At 56.7% G+C, this 26291-nt stretch overlaps 1 protein-coding gene across 3 annotated transcripts in view; it reads left to right on the top strand.

Annotated features, from left to right (window-relative positions):
* Positions 1–26291, top strand: part of PLXNA2 (plexin A2) — a 132754-nt gene that overhangs the window by 58957 nt on the left and 47506 nt on the right. For all 3 annotated transcript variants that reach the window (XR_005954309.1, XM_041427135.1, XM_041427137.1), the window contains exons 5-9: positions 16906–17006; positions 20491–20614; positions 21438–21591; positions 23052–23148; positions 25735–25849. Coding sequence is in view for 2 of the 3 variants with exons in the window: in XM_041427135.1 (XP_041283069.1) it covers positions 16906–17006; positions 20491–20614; positions 21438–21591; positions 23052–23148; positions 25735–25849 (591 nt within the window). In the remaining variant the exon portion in view is untranslated. The remainder of the gene's footprint in view (positions 1–16905; positions 17007–20490; positions 20615–21437; positions 21592–23051; positions 23149–25734; positions 25850–26291) is intronic.

A 26291-nucleotide genomic window follows, 5' to 3' on the forward strand; every position in this document is an offset into this window, starting at 1 on the left:
AGGTCAGGGAGGAGCAGGGGGGAAAAAGGCTGTGTTTGCTGTCCCTGCAGCCCAGAGGAGCTGGCACTGGTGTGCTGGAAGCTGGCACAGGAACTCTGCTTTATCTGGCCTTCAGATGGAGCAAAATATTGTTCCAAATGTGCATTGCTGAGGTCAGGGCGGTCGGGGAGGAGCAGGGGGGAGGTTTTCAGGGAGCTGTTTCTCACACTGCACTGGGTCTGGATGGGTTTGGGGGTATTTAAAGGCATAAACTCCCTGCTGAAGTTGTGCCACCAGCAGCAGGGACACATTGCCTCCTCCCCTCCTCCCTGGCTCCAGTTCAGAGCGTGTCTCTCCCGTTTCTCCTGCAGCACACATTTATTTATCTGCTCCGTGCCCTTCTGGCTGTTTGATTTGTGTTAGTGTTCCCTTTCAAACAGGCTGAGTGCAGAGCAGGAGCTGCTGGGCATGGCAGCACGTGGGGCTGCAGGACCTGCAGAGCCCACCCTGGGTTGGCAGGGCTCCAGAGATGCTTTCAAATAACTGAATTAAAAGATCCTCTAGGAGCCCCATCCCAGCAGAGGAGGAATAGGGAGGTTTGGGGAGGGAGAGGGACAAAAAGGAGCCCCAGGCACTGAGGGGCTCTCAGCTGCTGAGGTGGCTGGAGAAGCTGGGGCTGGTGGAGGTGAGATGAGCTTTACTGTCCTTTCCAAGCCAAACCATTCCAGGATTCCCTGATTCTCAGGCTCTCAGAGGCAGGGATGTGCCTTTTGCTTCGTTAGTGATACCCTTAATGACCCTGCCATGGCCTCCAGAGCCACATCAAAACCAAACTGGCCCAAATCCCTGGAGATTGAGGGCAGGATTTGGTCAGGGTTTCTGCCTGCCTGGCTGGTTGGGCAGTCCCTGGAGCTGATTCTCCCCAATCTGCTGGAGCGAGGACAGCACTCAGCACTGGGATCAGAGACTTTTCCTTTGCCTCCTGCCCTTGTTTTGGCCTTTTCCCCATCCATTTAAGTGACTCACAACTGTCAGTGCCTTGGGTGCTATTAACACCTCACTAAGAACTGGATCTAAGTATTTTTATTTTCGTTTTCTTTGTGGAGGGAGCAGGGGAAGGCCGGGGTTTAACAATAACTCCTCCCTGTGTGGCTGGGCCTTGGAGCAGACAGCGCTGCCCATAAAAACAATTTGCTCAAAATCCATCCAAAAAGAGCTGACCACACTTTTATTTGGAGAAGCTGTGCCAGAAACAGCATTCCCGTGCATGCAGAGAGGAGAGTGCAGGCTCCAGGCAGTCAAAAACAAGCTGGATTTTTCCATTTTAGGCCTTTGCGTGGTCCAGGCTGGTGGCCTGGGCTCCTGCTCGTCCCTGGCACCTCGTCCAAGCAGGATGCTGGAGGAAGTGTTGGATTTGTGGGAGAAATCTCCCTGAGAGGCAGCAGCAGGGCTTGGGGGCTGGGTTCAGGCTTTGTTTTGGGGGATGCAGTGATCCAGAACAGCAGATCCCACCCAAAAAGGACCTGAGCCCTCAAAGGAAATAAGGGGACCACAGAATTACAGAATTCCCCGAGCTGGGAGGCACCCACAGGGGTCACTGAGTCCTGGACCTGCACAGGACACCCCAAAACCCCACCCCGTGCCTGAGAGCGGTGTCCAAACGCCGAGTTTGGTTATTTTGGGGGCTATTTTAAGCCACGAGCAGGATTCCGAAGCTGTAGCACCAGAATGTGGGGTTGTGTGTGGGGTTCTGTGCAGGGTCTGTGTGGGTCTGTGTAGGGGTCTGTGTGTGTTTCTGTGGGTTTTTTGTGGGTTTGTGCAGGGTTTATGTGGGTTTTGTGTGGGTTTTGTGTGGGTTTGTGTGGGGGTTTGTGTGGTTTTGTGTGGGGTTTGCATGAGGCCTGTGTGGAGGGGCTGGGTTCAGGCTTTGTTTTGGGGGATGCAGTGATCCAGAACAGCAGATCCCACCCAAAAAGGACCTGAGCCCTCAAAGGAAATAAGGGGACCACAGAATTACAGAATTCCCCGAGCTGGGAGGCACCCACAGGGGTCACTGAGTCCTGGACCTGCACAGGACACCCCAAAACCCCACCCCGTGCTTGAGAGCGGTGTCCAAACACCGAGTTTTGGTTATTTTGGGGGTATTTTAAGCCACGAGCAGGATTCCGAAGCTGTAGCACCAGAATGTGGGGTTGTGCGTGGGGTTGTACATGGGGTTGTGCATGGGGTTTTGTGTGGGGTCTGTGTGGGTCTGTGTGTGTTTCTGTGGGTTTTGTGTGGGTTTGTGCAGGCCTTAAGTGGGTTTTGTGTGTGTTTCTGTGGGTTTTGTGTGGGGGTTTGTGTGGTTTTATGTGGGGTTTGCGTGGGGCCTGTGCAGAGTCTGTGTGGGATTTGTGGGGTTTTCTGTGGGGTTTTGTGTGGGTTTTGTGTGGGTTTCTGTGGGTTTTGTGTGGATTTTGTGTGGGTTAGTGTAGGTTTGTGTGGGTTTGTGAGGTCACCCCGATGGCAGCGGGGTCACAGCACTGCAGATGGGGACACGAGGCACAGGAGGCCCCTCCTGAGCTCCCCGTGGTTATTGTCTTTGGGTGCAGAGCAGGACGGGCAGGCTCCAGGCTGGGCTCTGTAAATCTCGTTAGAAAGCCATTCCCAGCTAATGAAACCCTGGGAGAGAGGGATTTGGCTCCCCAGCCCTCAGCCTTGCAGCAGAGGCTGGAATAAATCCATCTCCACTTGTGTGTGGGCTGCTCTGCCCTCTCCCCCAGCACAGGGGGAGCAGCCCCAGCTCAGCAGCGTTTGGTGCATCTGCACCTCAATAATTCTGGGTGAAAATTATCTTCTCTTTTAGGGAAAAAAAATAAAAAGGCAAAAACCAAAATAAAACCTGCCACAAAAAGCCTCACCTGGCCTTTAATCCTTGCGCAGGAAGGGAGAGCAGCCATGTAAATAATTCTGCCTCTCCTGCAGCCTGCTGGGCTCTGGGTATTAACGCCAGGGGCTAGAGGTGTTGGGGAAGGCTGGAGAGAGGAGGGATTTGGGATAAATGCACCTCAGCTTGGCTGTCTGTGTAGCTGGGATGTGCCTGCCCCAGCCACGGGTCCCACTGGGGTCATGTTTGTTTGGCTGCTCCTTTATTGCTCTAAGTGTGAATTTAGCAGCTCCTACCGGGTGAAATATGATTGTCTCTGTGCTCCACGGCCAGGCTGGGCTTTGCTGAGGTTCTGAGCGCAGCTGCTGCAATATTTGGGTTTATTAACACCCAGACAAGGCAGACACACAGCCCTGGGCTCAGCTGCTGGATCTGTGCCCAGATTTGTCCCTTCTCTGCAGGTTTGGGGTGCTTTGGACACCCGGGGCTGGCTGCCATCCCTGCAGAGATCTGTGATCCCTCCTGTCCCAGCCCATCCTTGTGCTGGGCCTTCTCCTCCCTGCAGGCAGGGATTGCTCTGCTCTCTGCTTTTTCTTTATCTGCTTTTCCCTCACCCATCTTGCCTTTCTCACCTCTGTTTATCCACATATCCATATATCTATCTCTCTCTATGTATTTTTCCAACAACTGAGATGCAAATCCAGCAGTGCAGAGGCATCCAGGCCCATCTGGGACAGCACAGGCTGCTGGAAATATTTGCATAGCTTTGCATTCCCTGTCCCCCTGCCTGTCCCAAAGAACACAGGGGTATCCTCTGCTTGTAATGAAGTCTCTGAAGGGTTGAACAATATTTCTTTTCTGCCTCTAACTAACCTTTTTTAATGCTTGACAGCCTCATGTTCTGTAATTTAATGCATTTTATTTAGAAAATAACATTTAGTGCCACTTTGGATTTCCAATTATTCTTCAATCGGACTTTGAGGGCCTGATGTCTTTGTCACTTGGATGTGTGCAAGAGATGGCAACATCAGAGCAGACAACAGCAAATTATTTCCACTACTGATTACTAGGCTTGGGAGGAAAATATGCAGAGACAAATTTAGTCTCAGCATAAATGTATGAAAATGAGTTAAATCATTGCAGCAGCAGCAGCAGCTTTGTGCCGTGGCTCGGCGTGGATGGGGAGAACCTGGCTCATCCTGCAGCACCAGGGAATCTGTGGGAGCAAGGAAAGCCTCCAAGGAATGGGAGCTGCAGTGTCCCAGCTGGATCTGTCTGTGGTGCTCAGGATGGGCTTTGGGGGCTTTGCTGACCCCTCCTGTGCAGGGGGAAAAGCCTCCCCAGTAAACCCATCATAAACCCCCAGATTACTGGTGGCCAAAGGAGGAGCTGCCTGCTCCCACCTCGTGGGTGCCCTTCGTGCTCGGAGAGGACTCAGGGGTTTGATCTGGAGCTGTCAGGGCAGGTTTAGGTTGGATTTTAGGGAAAGGTTCTTTCCCAGAGAGTGCGAAAGCCTCCAAGGAATGGGAGCTGCAGTGTCCCAGCTGGATCTGTCTGTGGTGCTCAGGATGGGCTTTGGGGGCTTTGCTGACCCCTCCTGTGCAGGGGGAAAATCCTTCCCAGTAAAACCATCATAAACCCCCAGATTACTGGTGGCCAAAGGAGGAGCTGCCTGCTCCCACCTCGTGGGTGCCCTTCGTGCTCGGAGAGGACTCAGGGGTTTGATCTGGAGCTGTCAGGGCAGGTTTAGGTTGGATTTTAGGGAAAAGTTCTTTCCCAGAGAGTGCTGGGCACGGCCCTGAGGCTGCCAGAGCTCCGGGAGTGTTTGGACAATGCCCCCAGGAATGCCCAGGGTGGGACTTGGGGTGTCTGTGCAGGGACAGGGCTTGGAATTGATCCTTGTGGGTCCCTTCAGCTCAGGCTGATCCAGGATCCTCTGATCCTTTTCCTGCCTGCAGTGGAATTCCACAGCTTGGGAATCCAGAGAGAGAAGCAGGATGCCCCTGTTGGTGTAAATCTGCTCTTGGAGTCTAAACCATCCCTCCAGGGCTCCTCTTTAGCCTTGAGACAAGTCTGGCACCTTATCACAGGCTGAGATGCCCAAGGTCACCGTGGGCATGGCCAGCCCAGCTCTGTCTTCCCTGGGAAAAGCAAATTGCCTCGTCAGAGTAGTAAACTGGGAGAATCCAATGAACTTCCCAGTCTCCAGTGCGAACAAAGTGTTAAAATTCAGCTCAAACTGACTTGGTGTGCACAGGGGAGAGGGAGGATCACCTCAGAATGATCAAACCTTGTGTTCTGACAGCTCTCAGTGCTCCCTGGGTTTGGTGTGGCCCTGAAGCTTGGCTGTGTTGTCTCCTGAGATGCTTCCTTGGTCTCACTGACGTGTCCATGGGTGGGGACAGACCCATGTCCTACCCCCAGCCACTCTGGGCTCCTTCTGTGGGGAAAAGGGCTTAGAGCTCATTTTCCTCCAGAACTCAGGAGTTTGGGATATGCTTAGGACAGCTCATTCCTCACGCTGCCCGTCAGGTTCCTAAATTATTTTTGACAGCCGTGTGTAATGATATACAAATGGGAAAGTGATGGAGTAGCAGAAAATTGACTGGCAAGGACAGCGTGATGGAATTGGAGAGCAATCCCTGCTAAAAAGCCGGGGAGACTGCAGAGTGCTCCTGGAGCAAACAGCAAGCAGGGCCCTCGCCAGGCTGTGGAAGCAGCAATGATACCAGTCTGTGACATTTAAAGCTACTTAGGGCACTCAAATGCTCTGGGTTTTCAAGGCTCTGTAAAATTACACAAACCTGCCATGTTCCTCGCAGGTTTCTGCAGTGTTTGAAGAGCCCTGAATGGTTCAGAAATGGGGAACTGAGGGTTGCTCGTGTTCCTGCCCTGTGTGCAGCAGGACTTTGTGGCTGTGCAGAAGGTTTGAGCAGGGTCTGTGCTGAATGTCCCTGGCATTTCCACAGAGCTCACTTGGGAAGGCAGCGTCCCGTGGGATGTGGGCTCTGAGGGATGAACCCTGCAGATTCATGGAATCCTCGAGTGTGGAAGGGACCCACAAGAATCATCCAGTCCAAATCCTGCACAGACACCCCAAAATCCCACCCTGTGCATATCTGGGGGTATTTTCCAAACACTCCTGGAGCTCTGGCAGCTTCGGGGCCGTGCCCATTCCCTGGGGAGCCTGCGCAATGCCCAGCACTGGTCACCCACTCTGGGATGTGGGATGCTGTGCTGGAAAAGCAGAGGGAAATGGGCACTGAAGGAGCCAGAGGGGCTGGATGGCATCATTTGGTGCCCAGCCCCTTCCCTGGGCAGAGCTGCAGCTCAGTAATCCTGCCAGGCACACGCGAGGTGCGGGCAGAGCGAGGCTGGGCCATTGAAGCCATGCCTGCGTGTGCCAAGAAAACAAACAGAAAGGGCCAGTCAAAGCTTTTCAGTGTCACTGACACCCTGGGACGTGCCAGAGCCAGGAACAAAGGTGGCATTGAGGCACAGCATGGCCTGGGAGGCTGCTGGGAGTGGGCAGATGTGGGGCTGTGCCCACCCTGCTGCCCACGGCCACTGGGACACGGTGGGTGGCAGGACATGGCCTGGGCCAGCTCCTCAGCAAGTAGGGCAAACAAAATGTGGCCTCCACGTCCCCCTGAGTGCCAGGGGTGGCAGGTGGCCAGGCACCGAGGGGGCTCTGTAGGGACAGCAGAATGTTCCTGCTCCCTGCCAGGCACAAGGCAAAGACAGCTCCGAGGTGAGGTGGCAGGGGATGGGTGGCTTTGGGACACTGGGCTGGACACAGAGTGCTGCCAGAGATTCGGGGCACACCTTGCCTGTGTGCCCTCCAAAAGTGCCAGGCAGGGAGCTTCATCCCGGCAGGCTGTGGGGATGGGATGGGCACTGCCCCCCAGGCTGTGCCCCACTGCAGCGCCCTGCCTCGCCCGTGAGCTCGGGTGATGTTCCCTTGCTGCTGGCAGCAGCTGTGCTGTGTGAGCACACGGGCCTGCTCCAGGACAGCTCCTCTGTCACTGCTGCTCCAGCAGGGCTGCAGCTCCCCTGTCACTCCTGTTCCTGCAGGGCTGCAGCTCCCCTGCCACTCCTGTTCCTGCAGGGCTGCAGCTCCTGTCATTCCTGTTTCTGCAGGCTGCAGCTCCTGTCACTCCAGGCACACCAGGTCCAGGACACACACCCTGCACTGGGGACAGCCAGGGTGACCTGGGCGTGTGGCTCTGGCTGCTTTGCTGCAACATAGGAAAGCAAGGGTTAAGTTCAGGGCCCCTCTGGAGAGAGGGAAATAACCCCAGGGACCCCCGGGTCCCTCGCTGCGCTCCAGCTGCCTCCGTGCATGTGCTGCTCATTTTTCATCCTGAACACAGCTGCCGCCAGCAGCTCTGTCCTACCCCTGTTCCTGCCAGTTTTATGAGCAGAGAATAAAGAGGGGGAGCACACAAACCACCGAGGTTCATCTGCCAATTGTCATGCTGCCGGGGCAGCAGGGACCGAGCCATGGCAGGCACCTTTTCATTAGCAGCATTCTTTATTCATCCCCCACAAGCTGCTCTCCCTTTCAGAGGAGGGGACCTGCTGCTGCTCGGGTTTTTATCAGGGTTCACCCTGATTAGCTGGGTGGGATGGGAGGAGCTGCCTTCCCTGGGATCTCTCCGGGCTGCAGGGATCGATGCCATCAGCACCGGGAGCTGGCAGAGCCCCAGGGCTGCCCCTTTTCCTTGAGCTGGATAATTAGGAGCTCTGGAGAGGGGGAAGAGAGGTCACACGTAGAGTGGGACCATTAACCCCGTCCCTTGCCAGCCACCCTGCAGAGAAACGCCCTTGGAGCAGCTGCTGCAGCGCTGGCTCCCAGCAGGAAGGCAGCTGAGGCAGGGCACAGCCCCTGCCAGGGCATTCGCCCCCGCTGGGAGGTTTGCAGCTGACACACATCGTGCCAGGGACCAAGTTCGGTCCAGAAGTGGTGGTTTCATGTCGTTCACGTGGCAGAAAGAGCCACCCTCGTGGGTCCCTGTGCCCTGCTCCCTGCCAGAGGCAGAAGACGGAGCAGGTCATGGATCCACCAGCTCTTCTCCTGGTTTTTGGCATTCCCAAGTTGTCACTGATGAACTGATCCCTGCAAGCCTGCTCAATGCCATCCACTTCCAGCCTCCTGGGGCAATGATTCCCCCTCGTTCCCAGCCTCCCTGGGAGCTGAGGGCTCCCAGTCCCCACAGAAGCTGGTTAATTTTGTCCTCTCCAATGCCTTGCAAGCCCAGAGCTTTTCCTGGAGCTGCTCTGTAGGTAGGCTCAGCACAGTCTGCAGGATCCCCCTCGCAGTCTGTTGGGTCTGCTGCTGTACTGACGCCAGTGGTATTTATGGAAATACATGCAGAATATCCTCGGGCTCCGATGGAGCAGAAATAGTTTCATGGCATTATTTGCCCAAAATGCCACCGTTCTGAGTGCTGGATCCGGACACTGAGAAGCTGATGTCAAAGCAACTGCTTACAGCAGGAGCTGAGGTGGCTGCCAGGGACAAGTGTCTCGATGTGGCAGCTCTGGGAGCATTAATGCAGCAGTTCTGGAGTTTGTGTGGAGGCTCTGAGCTTATATCAGCCCTGCCTCCCGTCAGAGCAGCGCCACAGCCCCAGAGCTGCTCTTTGATTCCACATCTCCCATGCAGCAAAACAGCAGCCCAAGGAAAAGCAGGTGGAGATCAAAGCTAAACCCTTTACCCGAGCTTCCCTGGCTACAAAACCCATCCCAGCTTTCGTTTCCCACAATGGGAGGCCCTTGGTTGGTGCTCCCACTTTCCCAGGGGCGCTTCCAAGCCGCAGGCAGCCGTGTTTGCTCTGGGAGAGGGAGGGGCAGGGGGTGTTTAAAGAGCTCACTTGTGGTGGGACCACAAATGAAGTCATGTCCCGAGGGATGGGGATGGTTTGATGGGGAAAACCGCGGTGTTGTGACTCGTGACCCAGCGAAACCCCTAATTGTGTGTTTAGCAAAGCCCAGGCTGGAGCTGTTTCCTTTGCCTCTGTCTTGGCACGCTGCCCTTGGCTCGGATCACTCATCCCGTGGTTGGGGCTGCTCAGGAGTCACCCCAGTCGTTAGGAAAGGAATGTTAAAGGGCTGTTGTGTAAACCCACTGCTGCCTGAACAGGCCTTGTTTTCAGTGTAAATCTGCTGCAGGGAATGGTTTAACCTTCATCGTATTTTTTTTTATTATTATTTCATTAAGTAAGATTTATACAGGTATAGTATTGGAAAGGTCATCCATCCCTTGAGCTGTGGGAAGAGCTCTGAGCATTCCTCCCTCTCCACTTGGTTGTTTTACCCCTGGTTTCGGCTGGGAAAGCACCAGGCCTGGGTTTTGTTGCCTTCTGGGAAGTGAATTTATCCCTGCCTGGTACACAGAGCCCCTCAGCCCTCCTGCCCCTGTTCCCCCCTCAGTGAATCCTCCAGCAGCAGCGTTTCAACTGCAGCCCCCTGGAGCTGCTGGGTGCCCTTTTCCCAGGGGATTGCATCCCAGCTGGGGGGAAGCAGGGGGTTATTCCCCTCCCTCAGGAAATTTGGGATGTTGGATCTGCAGCAGGGACCCGGCTCGGGGCTCAGGATCTGTGGATGCTTTGCTGCTCCTGTACCCCTGAAATGAGATATTTTATGTCTTTCTTGTTTACTGACACGTGATGAGGCTGAGTGAGGGTTTTTTGCAGATATTTAAGATCCTCTAGCAGCAAGACATCAGTGGTTTTGCAGTACAGCCCGGGTGTGCTTTAGTGCTCTGCTTCTCCCACAGCTCTGAGCCTCCCCAGCATCGAGGACACTCCAGCCAGGCATGGAGCTTCACAGGCTCAGGCAGCAGAGCTGGGAAGGAGCTTTTGCAGCTTTTCTAGCAGCAACCTGTTCTCCAAGGCTTTTCTGAACCCCGAGAACAGATGGCTGGGCTGGAGGCTGAGATGCAAGGACAAGGGACTCGTGTTGACATTACCTTTACCAGAGTGCCTTTCATCATTAGCATGTAAATGCCAGCAAACACCCAGGAATTATCCAGCTATGATCTCTTCATCAGAAGAGGCCTCTGATCAGGTTAATCTCACTTTCCCAGCGTGGAAAGGAGGATGCTGAGCAGCTGTACCCACCAGCAAGGGGAAGCAGAGTGAATTTCTGAGAGGGAAAATGCTGCGAGCATCAGGTTTGAAGTGGCTGTCAGTGATTGCTTTGCCAGGGCTGAAATAGCAGCACTGCTGGTGGAGTGAGCTGATGGGGCTGCTCCTGGGGCAGGTGCCCTGGGACACCTTGGCTGGGTGCTGAGCAGCCCAGCTCTCCTGTGGGCAGGAGGGGAGCTCCCAGCCCGCTGCATTTTCCATCCTCCCAGTGATCTCCTCTCCCTCCTGAGAGAAGCAGAAGCCAAAGCCAGCATGGGGGAGGGTGGAGGAAATGTGTTTTAACAGTAAATACGGCCTTGTTATTTATCAATGCAGAGTAATTGAAGTAATTTCATGTCGGTTTTAAATGCAGCGCCCAGGGATCTAATCTATCTGTCTAATATTAATGGGGAATATTTGCTTGCCTCATTCATTCATTACTGTTTTCATTAAGACTCTAGTCCCATTTAGGAGTCTGTTTGTCATCTTAAACTCTTCTGTTTTATCTTAGCCTGCCACAATCCTTTTTAACAACTTAAGTGAATCCGTGAGTTGCAGGCTGGCAGCTTGGGGGAAGGGGCTCTGCTGTCTGGCGTGTGCTTTTCCTGGGGAGCCAGGAGAAACAGACTGAGGCACTCGCAGGCAGCAGCTCTGAGCCTGCCTGGATGCACACCCTGAGAGGCAGGGGCTCCCAGCACAGCTGGGTGTCTGTGCTCCCCAGCGTGGCCATCCCTGCTGGGGCACAGCTGCAGAGACTCCAGCTCTGGAGGCTCCACCGAGTCCAAGCCAGCCCAGGAGGCTGCTCAGGGCAGGGATGGGGTGGATGAATGCTCAGGGAGCTCTGGTTCCTCACGAGGTGTGTTCCCCTCTAAGGCATCCCCACCTTCAGGGTATCACAGGATCACTGAATGGTTTGGGTTGGAAGGGACCTTAAAACCCACCCAGTGCCACCCCTGCCAGGCAGGGACACCTCCCACTGTCCCAGCTGCTCCCAGTCCCTCCCTTGGGCATTGCCAGGGATCCAGGGGCAGCCCCAGCTGCTCTGGGCACCCTGTGCCAGGGCCTGCCACCCTCCCAGAATGGACTCTCCTCCCACTGCCCACTGCCAGGGGCTCTGTCCCTGTCCCTGTCCCTGTCCCTGCTCTCCCCCTGGCCTGGAGCTGGGAGGAGCCCAGGGAGCATCACCTGCAGGGCTGGGCTGGGCTGGGCTGGAGGCATCCAAGCCTAATTAGAATCCCAGGGAAGGGGAGCATTGTGCTCTTAACGACTCTCTGGCAAAATGCTCTGCCTAAAACAGTAATTTTTATAAGCACAGCCCAGTTGTGAGTGCTCGTTGAACACCTAATTACTTTGGTTACCACTCCAAAATTATTCCAAGTTCTGTTTTTTCTCACCAAACAGAGAGGGGGAGAAGCGCACACTTTATAATTATTCACCTCAATTAATTTTCTGAGCTTCTGTTAAAACTTTTAAGTGCCTGCAGGGAGCACGCCAGGAGTTCTGTGGCAGCCTGGCAAAGCAGAGGCCGTGAACTGATGCGAGATGAAAGTTTCCTGTGTTGGATTGATCCCCACCTGAGCCCAGAGATTTTGGAAGGCTGCCCCCCTTTTATCCTGATTAATTAGTTCCCCTGAGGCCTGGGCTAATCAAAGGGCAGTGCTCATCAGCTGGTGGCCATGGCAGGGTGGCATCAGAAGACGGTGCCAAGATGTCAGGGAGCCACTTGTGATGGCAGCAGTGATGTCCCCTGGCAGCAGCACGGGGATGGGGCCTGGCTGCTCCAGGAACACCATCCTGGAATCCAGAGGGGACTCCCAGCCAGCTGTGTCACCCTGGCAGGTGAGGCTCCTGCCTGGATCACGATCCTGCCTTCCAGGAGCTCGTTTGACCCTTTTTGTGCAGTCAAGAATGAGATTGGCACTCTCCTGAGGTGTGGTGGCTTTCCAGGGATCCAGGGACATGGATCCATCACAGCAGAGCCCTGTCCTTGTGGGAGAGACTTTTAGCATCCCCTTCCTCGTTATTGGCACCCTCGTCACCCCCTGTTCTCATCAGGGAGAGGTTCTGTGGGTCACTTCTGCAAGAAGCTCAGTGGTTTAGGGTCCCAAAAGAGAAGGATCTGCTGAGGGTCCTGTCCCCCCCAGCTGCCATCCCTGCGTGGGGACACCGAGCTGTCACCAGCACCGGTGGGCAGGAGCAGCTCAGAGGAGCCAGGCAGGAGCAAATGTGTGGCTGCACCTCATTATTTAATCCACGAATTTCGCTGCATTTGCCATTCCAGAAGCTCCTGTGAATCCCTCAGCCAGGTCTGCGCCCCAGATTTCATTTCAGCGCTGAAGATGACAGAATTTCCTCCTGACTCTGTGTGGGCATGAGGTCTGCCCAGCTCTGCAGGCAGCGGGCACGGGGAGGCGGAGGTGGCCGTGCCTGCCTGGCCCCACAACCCCCAGATGCAGATGGTCCGTGCGAGGCAGGAGGCAGAGCTGGGGCTGCCAAGGCACTTTGTGGCTGTCACAGGGAGCTGGCACTGCTGTGCCACTCTGAGCAGGGGGTGGATGCCAGAGTGGCATCCCAAATGCTGGGCTGAGCCTCCACCCACAGCTGGGAGCCCAGGCAGGGTGAGGGATGGGACACCCGGTGCCTGTGCCAGGCAGGGGGCACCTGCCCCCGTGCCCACCCTGCACGGGCCCACCCTGCAGCCCCAGAGTGTCACTGTCACCTGCTGGGGGCAGAGGAGGAGCTGCCAGAGCCAGCAGACCGAGCATCCCACGCACGGTCACGTGCTGGAGATGAAAATCCATTTCCCCTCCTGGACGAGGCCGTGCTGCTCCTGGGAGCGGGCTGGGATCTCTGCCTGGCACTTTGTTATTGCAACAAACCCCGTCAGATGTTCCATATTGATGTGATGATTAACTCGAGCCGTGGTAAACCACAGGGAAGTGTTTGTCTGCAGGAGCCCGTGTGCCAGAACATGAGGCTGCTCCGAGCCCTGCCGGGATGCTGGGCCGGATGGATGCATGGAGGAAACGCTGGCTTGAGGACAATTTTCCTGCTCCAGCAAGCCTCACTTCGGGATATTTGCTGTTTTTTCAGTCTTCCTTGCTTCCCAGAGGAGGCTGTCCTTGCTTTCATCACCTCCCTGAGGAGCCTGGCACGGCACACAGAGGGTCTGGGGGAGCCAAGGGGATGGGAATGTTTGCAGAAGATCTGATCCCTCGCTCCGAGAGTGATCCAGTCCCCGTGCTCCAGCACAGCTTGTCCTCCTCTGATGTTAATGAGGTTCTTATAGCAGCAAAGCCAAGCCCACTGCAAAGGTTGCCTGGATCAGAGTTGAAGGGGCTCCCTCCGTGCATCTGCAGTGCTGTAATTAAATAATCCCCTCGTAGCCATGGCAACGTTGTCTCCCCGTCCTCTCCCACTCGCTGCTTCTCTGCCAGAACTTCCAGGCGTTGATTTGGTTCTGACAGCCCTGGGGGGGCTCTGAGAGCCCTCCCTCCTGTGCTGGGCTGTGGGACAGCAGAGCTGCTCCTGCAGGAGCCCCTGCACCTGGCAGAGCGCTGCCCTCACCTGCTCTGCGCCTTCCTGTGGCACAGGGATGGATGCTGGAGCCATTCCCACCTCGGGGAGCTCCACGGCACCCTGGGGATGCTCCTCAGTTATTTGTGCTTAAAACTCCCCTTTCCCCTCTCCTGTGTGTGTCCTGGCTCTGCCCCACGGATGCAATTCCCACATCCCATCACTCCTGGTCCTTCCAGGACTGTGTCTGAGGTCTCCCTGAGGCAGGAGCAGCAGTTTCCAGGGAGGGATTTCCACAGCCCGAGGCAGACTGCACCCACTTGCCTTGCTCAGCAGAGCCACAGCATTCCCACCCCTGCACACTGGGATTTTTTTTTTTTTTTTTTTTTTGGCAAAGGTGCCCAGCAGGATATTCCACCTGGAGCTCAGCTTGGAGCAGTGGGAAGAGTCTGCCAGACTTTTTACAGCCTCTGGGAAAGCCTGACTTTATTTTCCCTGTCACCCTGACACATTAATGGCTGCAGCTGAGGCGTCCTCCTTGCTCCTTCCCACACTTTTTCACGTCTCCTGCCCCAGCACAAAGCAGAGTTTTCTCACGAATAAAGGAAAGAATCAAATCTCATTGGAAAGTTCATCAACTTTGGGCTCCTGCTCAGTGAGTGATAGATGGCTTTAATTACACTGAACTAGTTGGCATCTCTACTCCACTCCCCAAAGTCATTAAAAATAGATTTTCTGTTTGAACTCCAGCCCCCCGAGGGGTCTGTGGGCAGCCTGCTGTGGCTGTGAGATGCTCCAGGGGCTGTCTCCAGCCAGGGGAGGTCACAGGACTGGGCTGGTAGCACGCTAAAGCTGTGAAAACTTTGCTTTGGCTGTTCATTTTATTCTAATTTTTTTTTTATTTATTTACTTTTATTTATTTATTTGGAACTGGTTCCTTGCACTTCTTTGCTCTGGGGGCTGGCAGGGTTGGAATTTGTGTGTTTTGAAGAGTCTGTATTGATTTTTTTTTTTTTAATTTTTTTTTTTATTTTGCTGGTGTTATGGGTCAGGCAGTCAGGGACAGTAATAATGAGGCTTTATCAGCTAATGGTTGAGCAGCAGGTCCATTTTGGCAGGGAGAGAAGGAAGGGAGGTCACACTTGGGCTGGGGGGAGCAGGGCTGTGCCCTCAGGAGCGAGGAGATCCCCCTGCAGCGCTGCATTCTTGGCTGCTGTCCTTCACACAGATGCTCCTCCAGAGACATTGTTCAAAACCTCTGTGTGGTTTTTAAAGAATTATCATGTGCAGAAGCCGCAGCTTCTGAGCAGAAAAAGAAACGAAGCGCTCAACATCAAATCATCTCTAATGAACTCTTATTCACATAATTCCAACCCTCCGTTATTTATAGAGCGCAGCGAGAGCATCCAGCTCCTCACAAACATGAAACAAGGCCTGAGCTGCATTTAAATCACGGGGACAGATCCTGCCAAGCCTCCCTTTGTGGCTACGAGCGGGGGATCTGCACTGCTGGGGGATTTTGGGGCTGGGGCAGGGCTCAGCGTGCTGGGCTGATTTTAGGGGGAGCCCAGGGAGCTCCCTGGGTGCGTCCTGTGCTGGCTGGTGTCTCCCACAGGGAGCTTTTTGGTTTGGAAAAGCTGGGTTTGCTGCTGGTTCTCCAGCCAGGGGCAGCACGAGGGCTGCAGCACTGCTCTGCACTGGGAGATGCTGGGTGCTCCCTGGGGGAGGGCAGTGTCGTGCAGGAATAAATCCTGGAGGGGCCATGGATGGGCTGTTCCTGTCACCAGGCCCCTGGGCTTGCTCCCACCCCGTCTGTAAAGTGCTTTTTGCTCCTTGGAAGGGAGAGGCAAAGCAGCAAAAAGCACCTCACCTGTGGCCACCCCAGTGCAGACCTGTGAGGGCACCCCAGGCCCCTCTGCAGCCAGCAATCACCCCCAGCCCTTCATCTCCACCTCTGAATTCCTCCTCTCCGTTCCTGAAGCTCTTTCCATGCCAGCTCTGCCCCTCCCACCCCTCATTTCCAGGCTCCCAAACCGAGCCCTCCACCCTCCCCTCGGAGGGCTCCACCTCGGCCAGAAAACTCCAACCCTGGGCAATCTCTGCTCCGGGAAAAGCTGTTGAGTGGGGCCGAGGAAACAAGAAGAATAGCAGCCCTATTGGTGTCGAACTCAGAGAGGAACTGGGTTCTCACTGTGTCAACAGCACTTGGCGTGACAGTGGCCGTTGTGTGGGGAGACACTGCTCCTTTCAGAGCGGCTGCTGGGAGCCGGGTGCTGTTGTGACGGACGCAGCCAGAGCCATCCAACAGTTGTTTGAATTCCCAGCCAGTTGCAGGCATCGCTCCGGGGGCCCGAGAGCTGGGAGAGGATTATCTGGTGGGAGAAATGGGAGTAGAGTCACAGAATCACGGAATGGCCTGGGCTGGAAGGGAGTTTAAAAAGCATCTGGGCACCTCCCGCTATCCCAGGTTGTGCCAAGGTCTGTCCAGCCTGGATTTGAACACCTCCAGGAACTGGGAGTCCACAGTCTCCTGAGCAACCTGTTTCAGTGCCTCCCAACCTCACAGGAAGGAATTTCTTCCACATTTTGTAGAGGGAACGCTACGGGAGCTGGAGATGCAAACCCACCCTGCTGCTGGAGGTGGCAAGGAATGGGTTGGAAAGGTTAAAGTGGTTAAAAATGCCGGAGGTGGCAAAGGGTGTGTTGGAAAGGTTAAAGTGGTTAAAAAGGTTACAAATGTCTTTGCTGGAGCCAAGCAGTGACCTGTGCTTAAAGCCTGGTGTCGTTTTGAAGCCTCTGGGGGTTTCAGTGCTGGTAAATAGGTCAGGGCTGTGCTGCACCTCACCATCACCATCATTCCTCGTGTGCTGGGAGTGGGAGAGGGGCTTACAGCAGCCTTTGGGGCTGTTCCCACCTGTGCTCCCCTCTGTGGCACCCCTGCCTAGAAGGGACAGGGTCCCCCGGTGGGTCAGGCCTGGGGGCCCCAGTGGGGACGGGCTCAGAGTGGCCCAAGCAGTGAAGCACCCACCCAGACCCAGCAAAGCAGTGAAGCACCCACCCAGACCCAGCAAGCTGCCCCAACCCCAGTGATTTATCCCCTGCTGCAGCTCCCCAGGGAAGGGTGAGGCAGTAAAGTGTAAATCAGGGAGGAGAGGGCTCAGCTCCAGCCCAGGGGAGCCTCTGAGGAGCTGGCACCACCGTGGGAGCCCAGCTGGGGCTCTGCGTGCCCAGGACTCACCCAGGGGACGGGCTGACCTCACGTCTCAGTCTCCAACAATTCCTATTCTTGGATGTCGGAATTAATTCATTTCAGGCTCTGCTGCTGTGGCCCGTGGCTCTGAGGGGCTCAGCAGGACCTGGGGCTGCTCTGGCCGCGCTGGGCAGAGCAGCCCTGAGTGTGTGTGTTCCCTGCAGGTGTCCCGGGTGCCCGTGGAGTCCTGTGAGCAGTACACGACCTGCCAGGAGTGCCTGAGCTCGGGGGACCCCCACTGCGGCTGGTGCTCCCTGCACCACATGTAAGTCCAGCCTTGGCCGTTCCCTGGTGATAAAAGCAGCTCTCAGAGCTCCCCAGAGCCTCCCACACAAAACAAATCAGGCTGAAGTTCCTCAAGTCCATTTTTCTCTCCTTTGGACATTCCCTGCATTGCAGCTCGGGTGCTGTTTGGAGATCCCTGAGCTCCTGGGTGAGGTGAAGGGAAATCAACTCCTGCTTCAGGGGCAGGGTGATGTGGATGGAAAACCAGATGGAAAAATGATGGAAAAGCAGAATTTGAACTGGTGGGAATGGAGGCTTGCTGGTTTGCACTCCCCTCCTGCTGTTTTGCACCCTCCTGCTCTTTGCCCAGGCTGCAAATCCCAATAATGTGGAATTTTCAAAGGAAACAACAGACGTGATCCTGTGAGTGGGGCTGTGCTCCCAGCCAGGTTTCAGCAGCAGAGCAGAGCACAGAGCCCCTTTAAAAGCCCCAAAAGGGAGATTTCAATCCTGCAGGGGAGCTCAGGGGGTCCCAGCTCCAGCTGCTCCGGGGGGACCCGGGAGCAGGGCTGGGAGCTGCCACAAAGGGCTGAGGGTGCTTTTCTCCAGGGGAGCTCCAGGAAAACCTCTCTGCATTCAGGAGGTGTCCGTGCCCTTCCTTTCTCTGGCCTGCCATAAAAACCAGCACTTCCTAAGGCGGAAGGGAGCCTGAGGAAGGGGCAGAGGAGCTCGGGGAGGAGGGGAGAGCCGGGAGCAGGGAATAGAAATCCCCCCGGCCCCGTGCCAGCTGCTGAGCAGCCCTGAGTGCACGGGCACGGGGGAGGCAGGGCTCGGGGACCCGCAGAGCAGCGCTTGGCCCCTTGCCTGAGGAGCAGGTGCTGGGGGGAGCGGGGAGCTGCAGGCTCCTCCACAAACCCGGCCTGGATCCGGGGCTCGGGGGGCACAGCGGCTCCCACCGCGGGTTTGGGTCACGGCCACGCTCGGGAGGGGCAGGAGAAGCAGCTCAGCCCCTGAGCATCCCACAGGATCCTCTCAGGGAGGGGCTGCAGAGCTCTGAGCATCCCACGGCAGCAGCACTCTGGGCATCCTTTGGGGTTTTTTGGCTTTTTTATTTTCCAAGCAAGCCTGTACAGCCCCGCAGCTGAGCCACCCTTTGTGCAGCCGTGTCCCAAAGGTGTCACTGTCCCAGCCCCTCTGTCAGAAAGGAATTATTCCCACCCTTGGGCTCCAGCCCCGTGTGCCCCCCAGGCTGGGCAGCAGGGTGGGCAGGGGCTGCTGCAGCAGGAGCTGTGCTGGGCTCTGGTGCTGCTCCTGCAGCAGCTCCTCTGCAAGGATCAGCGAGCACTCCCCTCATGCTAATGAGCTGAATCTTCACAAGCCACCTGGGAGGCAGGTAAAGGTTGTTATCTTCATTTTGCAGAGACAAAACCCTCGATGACAAGAGGAGAGAAAAGTGTCATTTCCTCTGCCCTTTTGGCCATGACATTTCAGCATCAACCTATTCCCAACAAGGGCTCTTCCCCCGATGGGATTTCTCAACTCTCCCTTCAAGCATCTGCACTTTGGAGCAGGGATCATCTTTTAGCTTTATTTTTTTAAGCTGTAAATAATTGAGTTTATCTTGCTGTTCCTCAAAGCCTCTGTCATCCTTGTTTGGAGGCCCCAAGTGCTGGAGTGTTTGTATTTCATTTGTCACCTCTCCCCTTTCATTCTCACCCACTCCTGCTTCCAGCTGCTCCATGGAAGGTGCTGGGGCAGGGGGTGATGCTCCCGCTGTGTTTGGGGATGGCTGAAAGGCTGAGGGGTGCAGGAGAAGGTGATTTTTCATCCTCTGCATGGACAGGGATCCTTTGCTCTCTGGGAGCCGTCAGAGGCCTCCAGGAGATTGTTACAGGATCTCTCCAGCCCAGTGGGATGTGAAGCCTGCAAGACTTCCCTGTGCTGCTCTCTGCAAGTGTGTTATTGTCTCCAGGCCTATTTATCTCTGTTGGGGCTGTTGCCATAAATAGGATGATAAAAAAGAGCCATTCCAGCAAGTCAATGAGATAAAGGCTCCAGTCAAGAGCTCACTTTAGGGCTATCTTAGAGATTCACTTAAACCTCGATATTTCTTCCTTTGGCACCATTCATATTTAGCTCCTTTATGCTCCAAAGGAAAAGGTACAAAAGGGAGAGGGTGAGGAGAGCAGCCCCAGCATTTGTTGGGGATCAGGGGGTGGTTTGGAAAGGGAAAGTGGAAACTTCACTTGCCTTCATCTAAAGCAACCTCCCACTGCTCCACAGAATCCCTCAATGCTTGGGTTCAAAGGCACCTTAAAGGCGAATTTGCCATCTGCACCCATGGAGGGGGGTTGGAAAGAAAGGATTTTCCCCTTGGAAATGACAAAATCCAGGAACTCCTGGAGGCAGTCTGGTCTGGAACACTGTCAGTCCTCCCTTGGTGCCCAGTGGGTGCCCTGCTGGGATTTCTCTCTTCTCTGAGGACACCTGCAGCAAAAAGCAGGGATGAGGAGCCGTGCTGGAGCACATGGAATGCTCACAACACTCCCAAGCACCTTGGCATGCTCAGAGGCTTGATTCCTGCTGCTGGGAATGGGAATGGGCAGGAGCTGGGAGCTGCAGGCAGGAGCAGCAGCCAAGCACTGCTGGCAGCAGCTGGAAGCTCCCATTCCTGGCTGGGCCTCACCCCCAGCTCCAGCAGGAGATGATTAGTGGGCTGTGTGGATTTAATTAGGACAGAGGCATCATCCTGGCTCTGCCTGTTACAGCTTTCTGGCTTAGCTCATGTGCAGATGAGTCCACGGCTCACCCCACACCCCCAGCACTTGGGATTGGCAGCTCTGGATCGTGTCCCACTGCAGGAATTACTCGTGGGATATCAGCCTTTGTGGTTTTGCTGATCACTGAACATTTTGCAGCGCCCTTTGGTCCTAACCTGGTGCCCAACACCTGCTCCCCGTGCAGGGCATCACCAGGTCCTGCTGTGGAACAACTCCCTGGGGGCTTGGGGGGTGTTCTGTGCTCTGAGGGGTGTTTTCAGTGCTCTGGGGGTGTTTTCAGTGCTCACGGGGACGTTTCCAGTGCACTGAGGGGTGTTTTCAGTGCTCTGGGAGGTGTTTTCAGTGCTCTGGGGGTGTTTTCAGTGCTCTGGGGGGTGTTTTGGGTGCTCTGGGGGTGTTTTCAGTGCACTGTGGGGTGTTTTTGCTGCTCTGGGGGATGCTTTCCTCACTCTGGGTGTGCTTTCAGTGCACTGAGGGGTGTTTTCAGTGCTCTGGGGGGGGTTTTGGGTGCTCTGGGGGTGTTCTCAGTGCACTGAGGGGTGGTTTTGCTGCTCTGGGGGGATGCTTTCCTCACTCTGGGGGATGTTTTCAGTGCACTGAGGGATGTTTTCAGTGCTTTGGGGGGATGTTTTCCTCCCTCTGGGGGATGTTTTCATTGCACTGCGGGGTGTTTTCGCTGCTCTGGGGGATGCTTTCCTCCCTCTGGGCGGCGATTTCGGTGCTCTGAGCGCTCCTGTGTGGCAGGTGCTCCCCGAGGGACCGCTGCGAGCGCGCAGAGGAGCCGTTCCGCTTCGCAGGGAGCATCGCGCAGTGCCTGAGCGTGGCCGTGCAGCCCAGCAGCATCTCCGTGTCCGAGCACAGCCTCCCGGTGAGCAGGGACAGGGGACGGGGGGCCGGCAGGACAGCCACCTCCAGCAGGGAGCACTCCACGCTCCGGCCTTTCCCCCTTCCCTCTGGCACAAATGTTTTCTCTCGCAGAGGGAGAGGGGAGCCAAGGGGTCACCCGAGCCGGGGAGAGCGTGGAGGGGGATGGCAGAGACAAATCCCCCTTCCCCTGGTGCCTCAGCTCACATTTCCCTGGTCTCTGGAGCTGGTAAAGGCAAGGCTTTGTTTCCCAAAAAGCTCCTCTGTGAGCTGTGCTCAGGCCTGGCTCTTCCCAGCTGTTGCTGCCAGAGCCCCCCATGCCTTGTGACAGCTGCTCCTGCTGCCCCCCCTTCCTGGGCTGCCCCAGCCCCCCTGTAAAAATGGTGAGGGGACAGGGGACTGAGCGCTGCAGGCACTGGTTTGCCATGGGGACCCTCCCCAGCCGTGCTGGGGACACTGGGGGGTCTCTCCCCCTAGGCCAGGGCAGGGTGGTCTCCCCTGTCCGTGCAGTGGGGACAGAGGTGGTTCTGAGCTCAGGGCTTTGGGGACAGTCTCAGGCTCCTGGCACTGAGGGTGGCAAAGCTTCTGTAGAGCAACCAGGGGACAAAAATCTGCCATTGCCACCGCTCCTGACCTGCAGCAGCCTGTGGGTTTATATCCACAAAGAACATCCTTGCCTTCCTTCCCCATGCCAGGGCAGCTGGCCACCAGCTGTGGGCGATTCCAGGGGGTTGTTTTGAAGGGGAAAACGGGCAGGGCTGGGAATTTGAGGGAGGTTTGGGCTGCTCTGCCTGCTCACAGCTCTGCTTTGCTCCCTGGCGCTGCAGCTCAGCCTGCGGGTGAGCGACGCCCCAGACCTGAGTGCCGGGGTCAGCTGCCTCTTCGGGAACCTCAGCGAGGTGCAGGGCCAGGTGTCGGGCAGCCAGGTGGTTTGTGTGTCACCGCCAGCCAAAGATGTCCCCGCCATCCCCGTGGATCAGGGTAAGTGGTGGCTCCAGGGCAGTGACATGGTGGCAGACAGAGCAGGGCAGCTTTGGGAGTATCAGCTGAGCCTCTGGGGGCTGCTGCCAGAGAAATTTCTGCTGCTGTCAAAGCCTGTTGAAGCCAGGGAGCTTCATCCCCAGGAAATGCATCCCACGCAGGGCAGGACGGGCTGGCAGCAGGCAGCAGGGAGTGCTTGCCCTGTCCTCACTCCCTCCCTGTGCTGCCAGACAGCTCCCAGGGCAGGACAGGAGCCGTCTGTCCCCTCCAGGGTGGCTCACGGCTGGCCAGCAGCTCTCAGCCCTGCCAGGTTGGCTGAATCTGGGGAGCAGGAATCTCCCCTGGGCCTGGCTCAGCACCCACGAGTAGGTGGCTGCAGTTCCTCTGCTTCGGTGCTGATCTTTGGGCTGGCTCCTCATTAATGTCACCACTGTCATATTTGCTCTTCCTGTAACTGAAGCACCACTGGCTCGGAGCTCATTTTCCCCTTGGCATCCTTCCATGTGTCCACAGTGCCTCCCTGGTGATGTCTTTGTGGTTCTGAGGCATTTTCTGGAGCCTGAGCCTTGGAGAACACTGCAGGGCCCAGAGCCCCGTGGGAACAGGGCCAGGATAGGCTTCCCCAGCAGCCCCAAAAGAAAATCTGCTCGAAATTAACCCAGAGTTCAGGCTCCTCAAGAGCTCCACTGCTGCTTCACTTGCTTCCAGCAGTGGCTCCTACTCCTGGGAGATGATGCCCAGAGCAGCTGAGGAGCCCAGTCCCTGGAAGTGTTCAGGGATGGGTTGGATGGGCTTTGGGGGAGCCTGGCATGGTGGAAGGTGTCCCAGCCCATGGCAGGGGGTGGCACTGGCTCTTTGAGGATCCCTTCCAACCCAAACCCCTCTGTGATTCCACGATTCTGCTCCTGGGCTGTCTCTCAGAACAGTCTCACTTTTTACACTGCAGGGTGAATCAGGGAGCAGGGAAGGTTCCAAACCCATTCCAAGGCACCTTTACCCCTTGTCTCTGATGCACTTTGCCACCAGGGCTGGCCTTTGGAGCCACTGCTGGACACACCTGGGGGGTCCTGGTGGTCACGGGGACCTGGGGGGCTCCAGGGCAGGGTGTGGGGGGTCCTGGTGATCACAGACACCTGGGGGGCTCCAGGGCAGGGTGTGGGGTGGTCCTGGTGATCACAGACACCCGGGGGGCTCCAGGGCAGGGTGTGGGGGGTCCTGGTGGTCACAGGCACCCGGGGGGCTCCAGGGCAGGGTGTGGGGAGTCCTGGTGGTCACAGGCACCCCTCAGGGTGTGGGGGGTCCTGGTGCTGGGAGGTGAAAACCCGAGCTGCCCCAGCAGCGGGGGGGGCTCAGCAGTGGGCAGGGGGCATCAGACCCCCCCCCCCCGCCCCCCCCCCCCCCCGGCTGTGCTGCTGCTCCCTGGCCCCCAGCAGCAGTGACAGGCTCTGCTCTGTCCCCAGACTGGTTCGGTGTCGTGCTCCAGCTGAAGTCCCGGGAGACGGGCAGGACCTTCGTCAGCACCGAGTTCAAGTTCTACAACTGCAGCGCCCACCAGCTGTGAGTGCCCCCTCCCCACCCCCGAGCAGAGCCAAAAACCAGCCCAAAGGATTTGGGGAGTGGGCGCTGGGGGGCTGGCACGGTGCCCGGGTCACGGCACGCACAGGGACAGCCAGCTGCCCGTGGCTCGGGGGGCTCCGGGGGGCTCCGGGAGCCTCGGAGGAGGCAGCTGGAGAGAGCCGGGAACAACCTCAACCTGCTGGTGCCCCCAAGCTGCGCGATCCCGCAACTGAGAGCTCGGCTGGGGCCGGGAGGGATGGGAATGGGAATGGGGATGGGGGTGGGGAAGGGAAGGGAAGGGAAGGGAAAGGAGCTGCTGGGGAAGGCAGAACAGAGGGGCTGGGGAGGTGGGATGTGGGATGGAGGAGGTGGGATGTGGGCAGGGAAAGGTGGGATGCAGGAGGGGAAGGTGGGCAGAGGGAGGTGGGATGCAAGCTGCAGGAGCTGGGGTGCAGGAGGGGAAGGTGGGCTGCAGCCCAGGCATGTGGGAGGCCCAGTGGAGGCTCAGTTTTGCTGAGGATGGTGGAATCACACACACCCCCCCCAGGCACTGGGAGGCAGCAGGCAGCTGGCTGGCCTTGAAAACACATTCACAGACCTGAAGCATTTATGGATTTCTATCAGGAAACAAAAGCAAGCTGCAGCACTGTGGGCAGGACCTGCCAGCAGCTGGATGGGGGTGGCAGGGCTGGGAGATCTCCCTGGGCAGGGGCAACTGCTGGAGCCACCGAGGGCCAGCACAAGGTCACTCCCAGCCTTGCTGTGCTGGGTTTGAAGCTCCAGGGCCTTTCCTGCTGCACTGGGAAGTGGGTTTGTGTGTTTGTGTGCTCACGAGCTTGGCTGGCCTCTGGTTTTTCTAGGCAGGCATTCATTTTTAATTTAAATTTTGTTGTGAGCCACAGCACAGAGCAGAGGTGCTGGGATGACAGGGAATCCTTCAGGTCTGCTGCAGTGCTGGGGAGCAGCCCAGCCCTTTGGCATCTGACACACACACCCCTGGCAGGTGACAGAGGGGTTTGGGGACAGGCAGGAAGGTCCTTGTGACCCCATGGGCTGGGGTGGTTCAGAGCTCAGGGCGTGGATTCTGTGTCCCCAGGGAGCTGCAGGTGGGACAGGGAACCTTCCCTGCCCAGCGTGTTTTAGTGAGGACCTGATGAGGTGGAGAAAGAAGCAAAGGAGACAGTGGGCCTTGAGAAAGCTGGACTGGGGTGAAAGAGCCAAGGTGGTGAGCTGGTGTAAGTCTGGGAGCTCTGGGATCCCTTATCCTGCTGCCAGGCCTGGGAGAACTGGAAACAGCAGCAGGAAACCACAGAAACCAGGGAACAGGGAGATGAGCCAAACCAGACCAGACCAGACCAGAGCAAACCAGACCAAACCAGACCAAAGCAAACCAGACCAAAGCAAACCAGACCAGACCAAACCAAACCAGAGCAAACCAAGCCAAACCACTGGCCTGGGTGACCAGGGAGATCCTCTTCCCTCAGAGGGGAAACTGGGAGCTCCACCAGCCCCTGCTGGGAATTCTGGAGGCCAGGCCAGGTGAGGTGAGGTGCTACAGACCCAAAGAGGGACAGAAATGGGTCAGACAAACAAGCTCTCAGCACTCCCCCAGATTTGCCTGTGGTGATTAGAGTCAGCTCCCCTGGCTGTTGAGGTCAGCAGCAATGCTCAGAAGGAGGGCACAATGCAGTCACTGGAGCTGTTCTGCTGGCAGCAGCTCCCACTGCCCTGCTCCCTGTGCCCAGCTGGGACAGCCCTGCCTGCAGAGCTGCCCTGCTCCTCTTCCAGAGCCCCCTGCCCCAGGGGCCACGCTGTCCCTCCCCTGGTGACATTTGTCTGCCTGCCCTGGCTTTGCTCCAGCCCGTCCCGGGCACTTCCCTCTCCAGGCAGCCCCAGGAGCCAGGGGCATGGCATGGGACTGGATCCACGGGCACAGCTGATCCCTGTGCCACCAAGAGCTGCCACGTGGCAGCAGGGGTGGCCTCGGAGATGGAGGAGGTGGCAACTGCCAGGATCAGCAGCTGTCACAGCTCCTGCGTCTCTGTGGCAGCAGCGAGAGGGGAACAAAACCCACCCAGCCACTGCTGGCAGCTGGGTTCCCTGGGGCTGAAAAGGGTCTGTGTTCTTTCAAAAACATTTCATAAACGGTTATTTTTTTTCTCCCCCAACGTGAATCAAAAGCACTTGCTGCACCCTCTGCACTCCAAGGCCAGGCAGAAGTGTTGCTGTTGACTTGAAGCACTCCTGACTTGCAGAACAGCTGATCCCATTTTTGCCAGGCTTGCCTTCTTTTCTAGAAGCTAAAGCCCAAGCCTGGTGCCTGTGCAATGCCCTGCTCTACTTTACACCAATCCAACGACGTGCATTAATCCCAGCTTGCATTTTATTCTGGAATAAGCTGCGAGGCTGCCCCGAGTCTGTCTTTTGAGCGTGTGTGCTCTCCCAAACCCCTTTCCTCTTTCTTGCTCTATCAAAACCACTCCCCGGCCAAAGAAATTCTTTTCCCAGGATTTCTGGCAAGGCCTGCAGATGGCTGCAGCCCTGGCAAGGCGCTGAGCCCTGTGCTAACCCCTCCTTTCCCCCCAGGTGCCTGTCCTGTGTGAACAGTGCCTTCCGCTGCCACTGGTGCAAGTACCGCAACCTGTGCACCCACGACCCCACCACCTGCTCCTTCCAGGAGGGGAGGATCAACGTCTCCGAGGTACCAGCTGCCGTTCCTCCCTCTGTCCTTTGCTTTTCCGTGCCACAAGCAGCACAACCCGTGTCGGTGTGAGGTTTGTGGGTCTCTCTGCTGTCCAAAAGTGCAGCTTTAAAGCGGGGCAGTGTTGGTGGCACTGAAGTGCTGCTCTGGACCTGAGCACAGATCTGAGCCCTCCCCTGCTGTGTGGGAATGCCCAGGTTCATTAATTACAGTAATTGCTGTCGTGTTTTCCCCCGGGGGTCCCAGAGACTCCTCAGCCCCAGCACTTTGAGCAGCTCTGGCTGGGCTACTCAGTGCCTGGTGTTGGCAGGGCTGGGATTTATGGCACAGCCTGACTGTGGCTGATGAAGGAGGGAATTACCAAAGAGCACAGCCCCAGATTTTGGAAAATGGAGCTTGGTTTGGGTTCCAGACCCGGAGCCATCTCTCTTAGCAGCTCATA

Source organism: Onychostruthus taczanowskii, unplaced genomic scaffold (genome assembly GCF_017590055.1).
Source record: "Onychostruthus taczanowskii isolate IOZ18803 unplaced genomic scaffold, ASM1759005v1 scaffold97, whole genome shotgun sequence".
Classification (NCBI taxonomy): Eukaryota; Metazoa; Chordata; class Aves; order Passeriformes; family Passeridae; genus Onychostruthus; species Onychostruthus taczanowskii.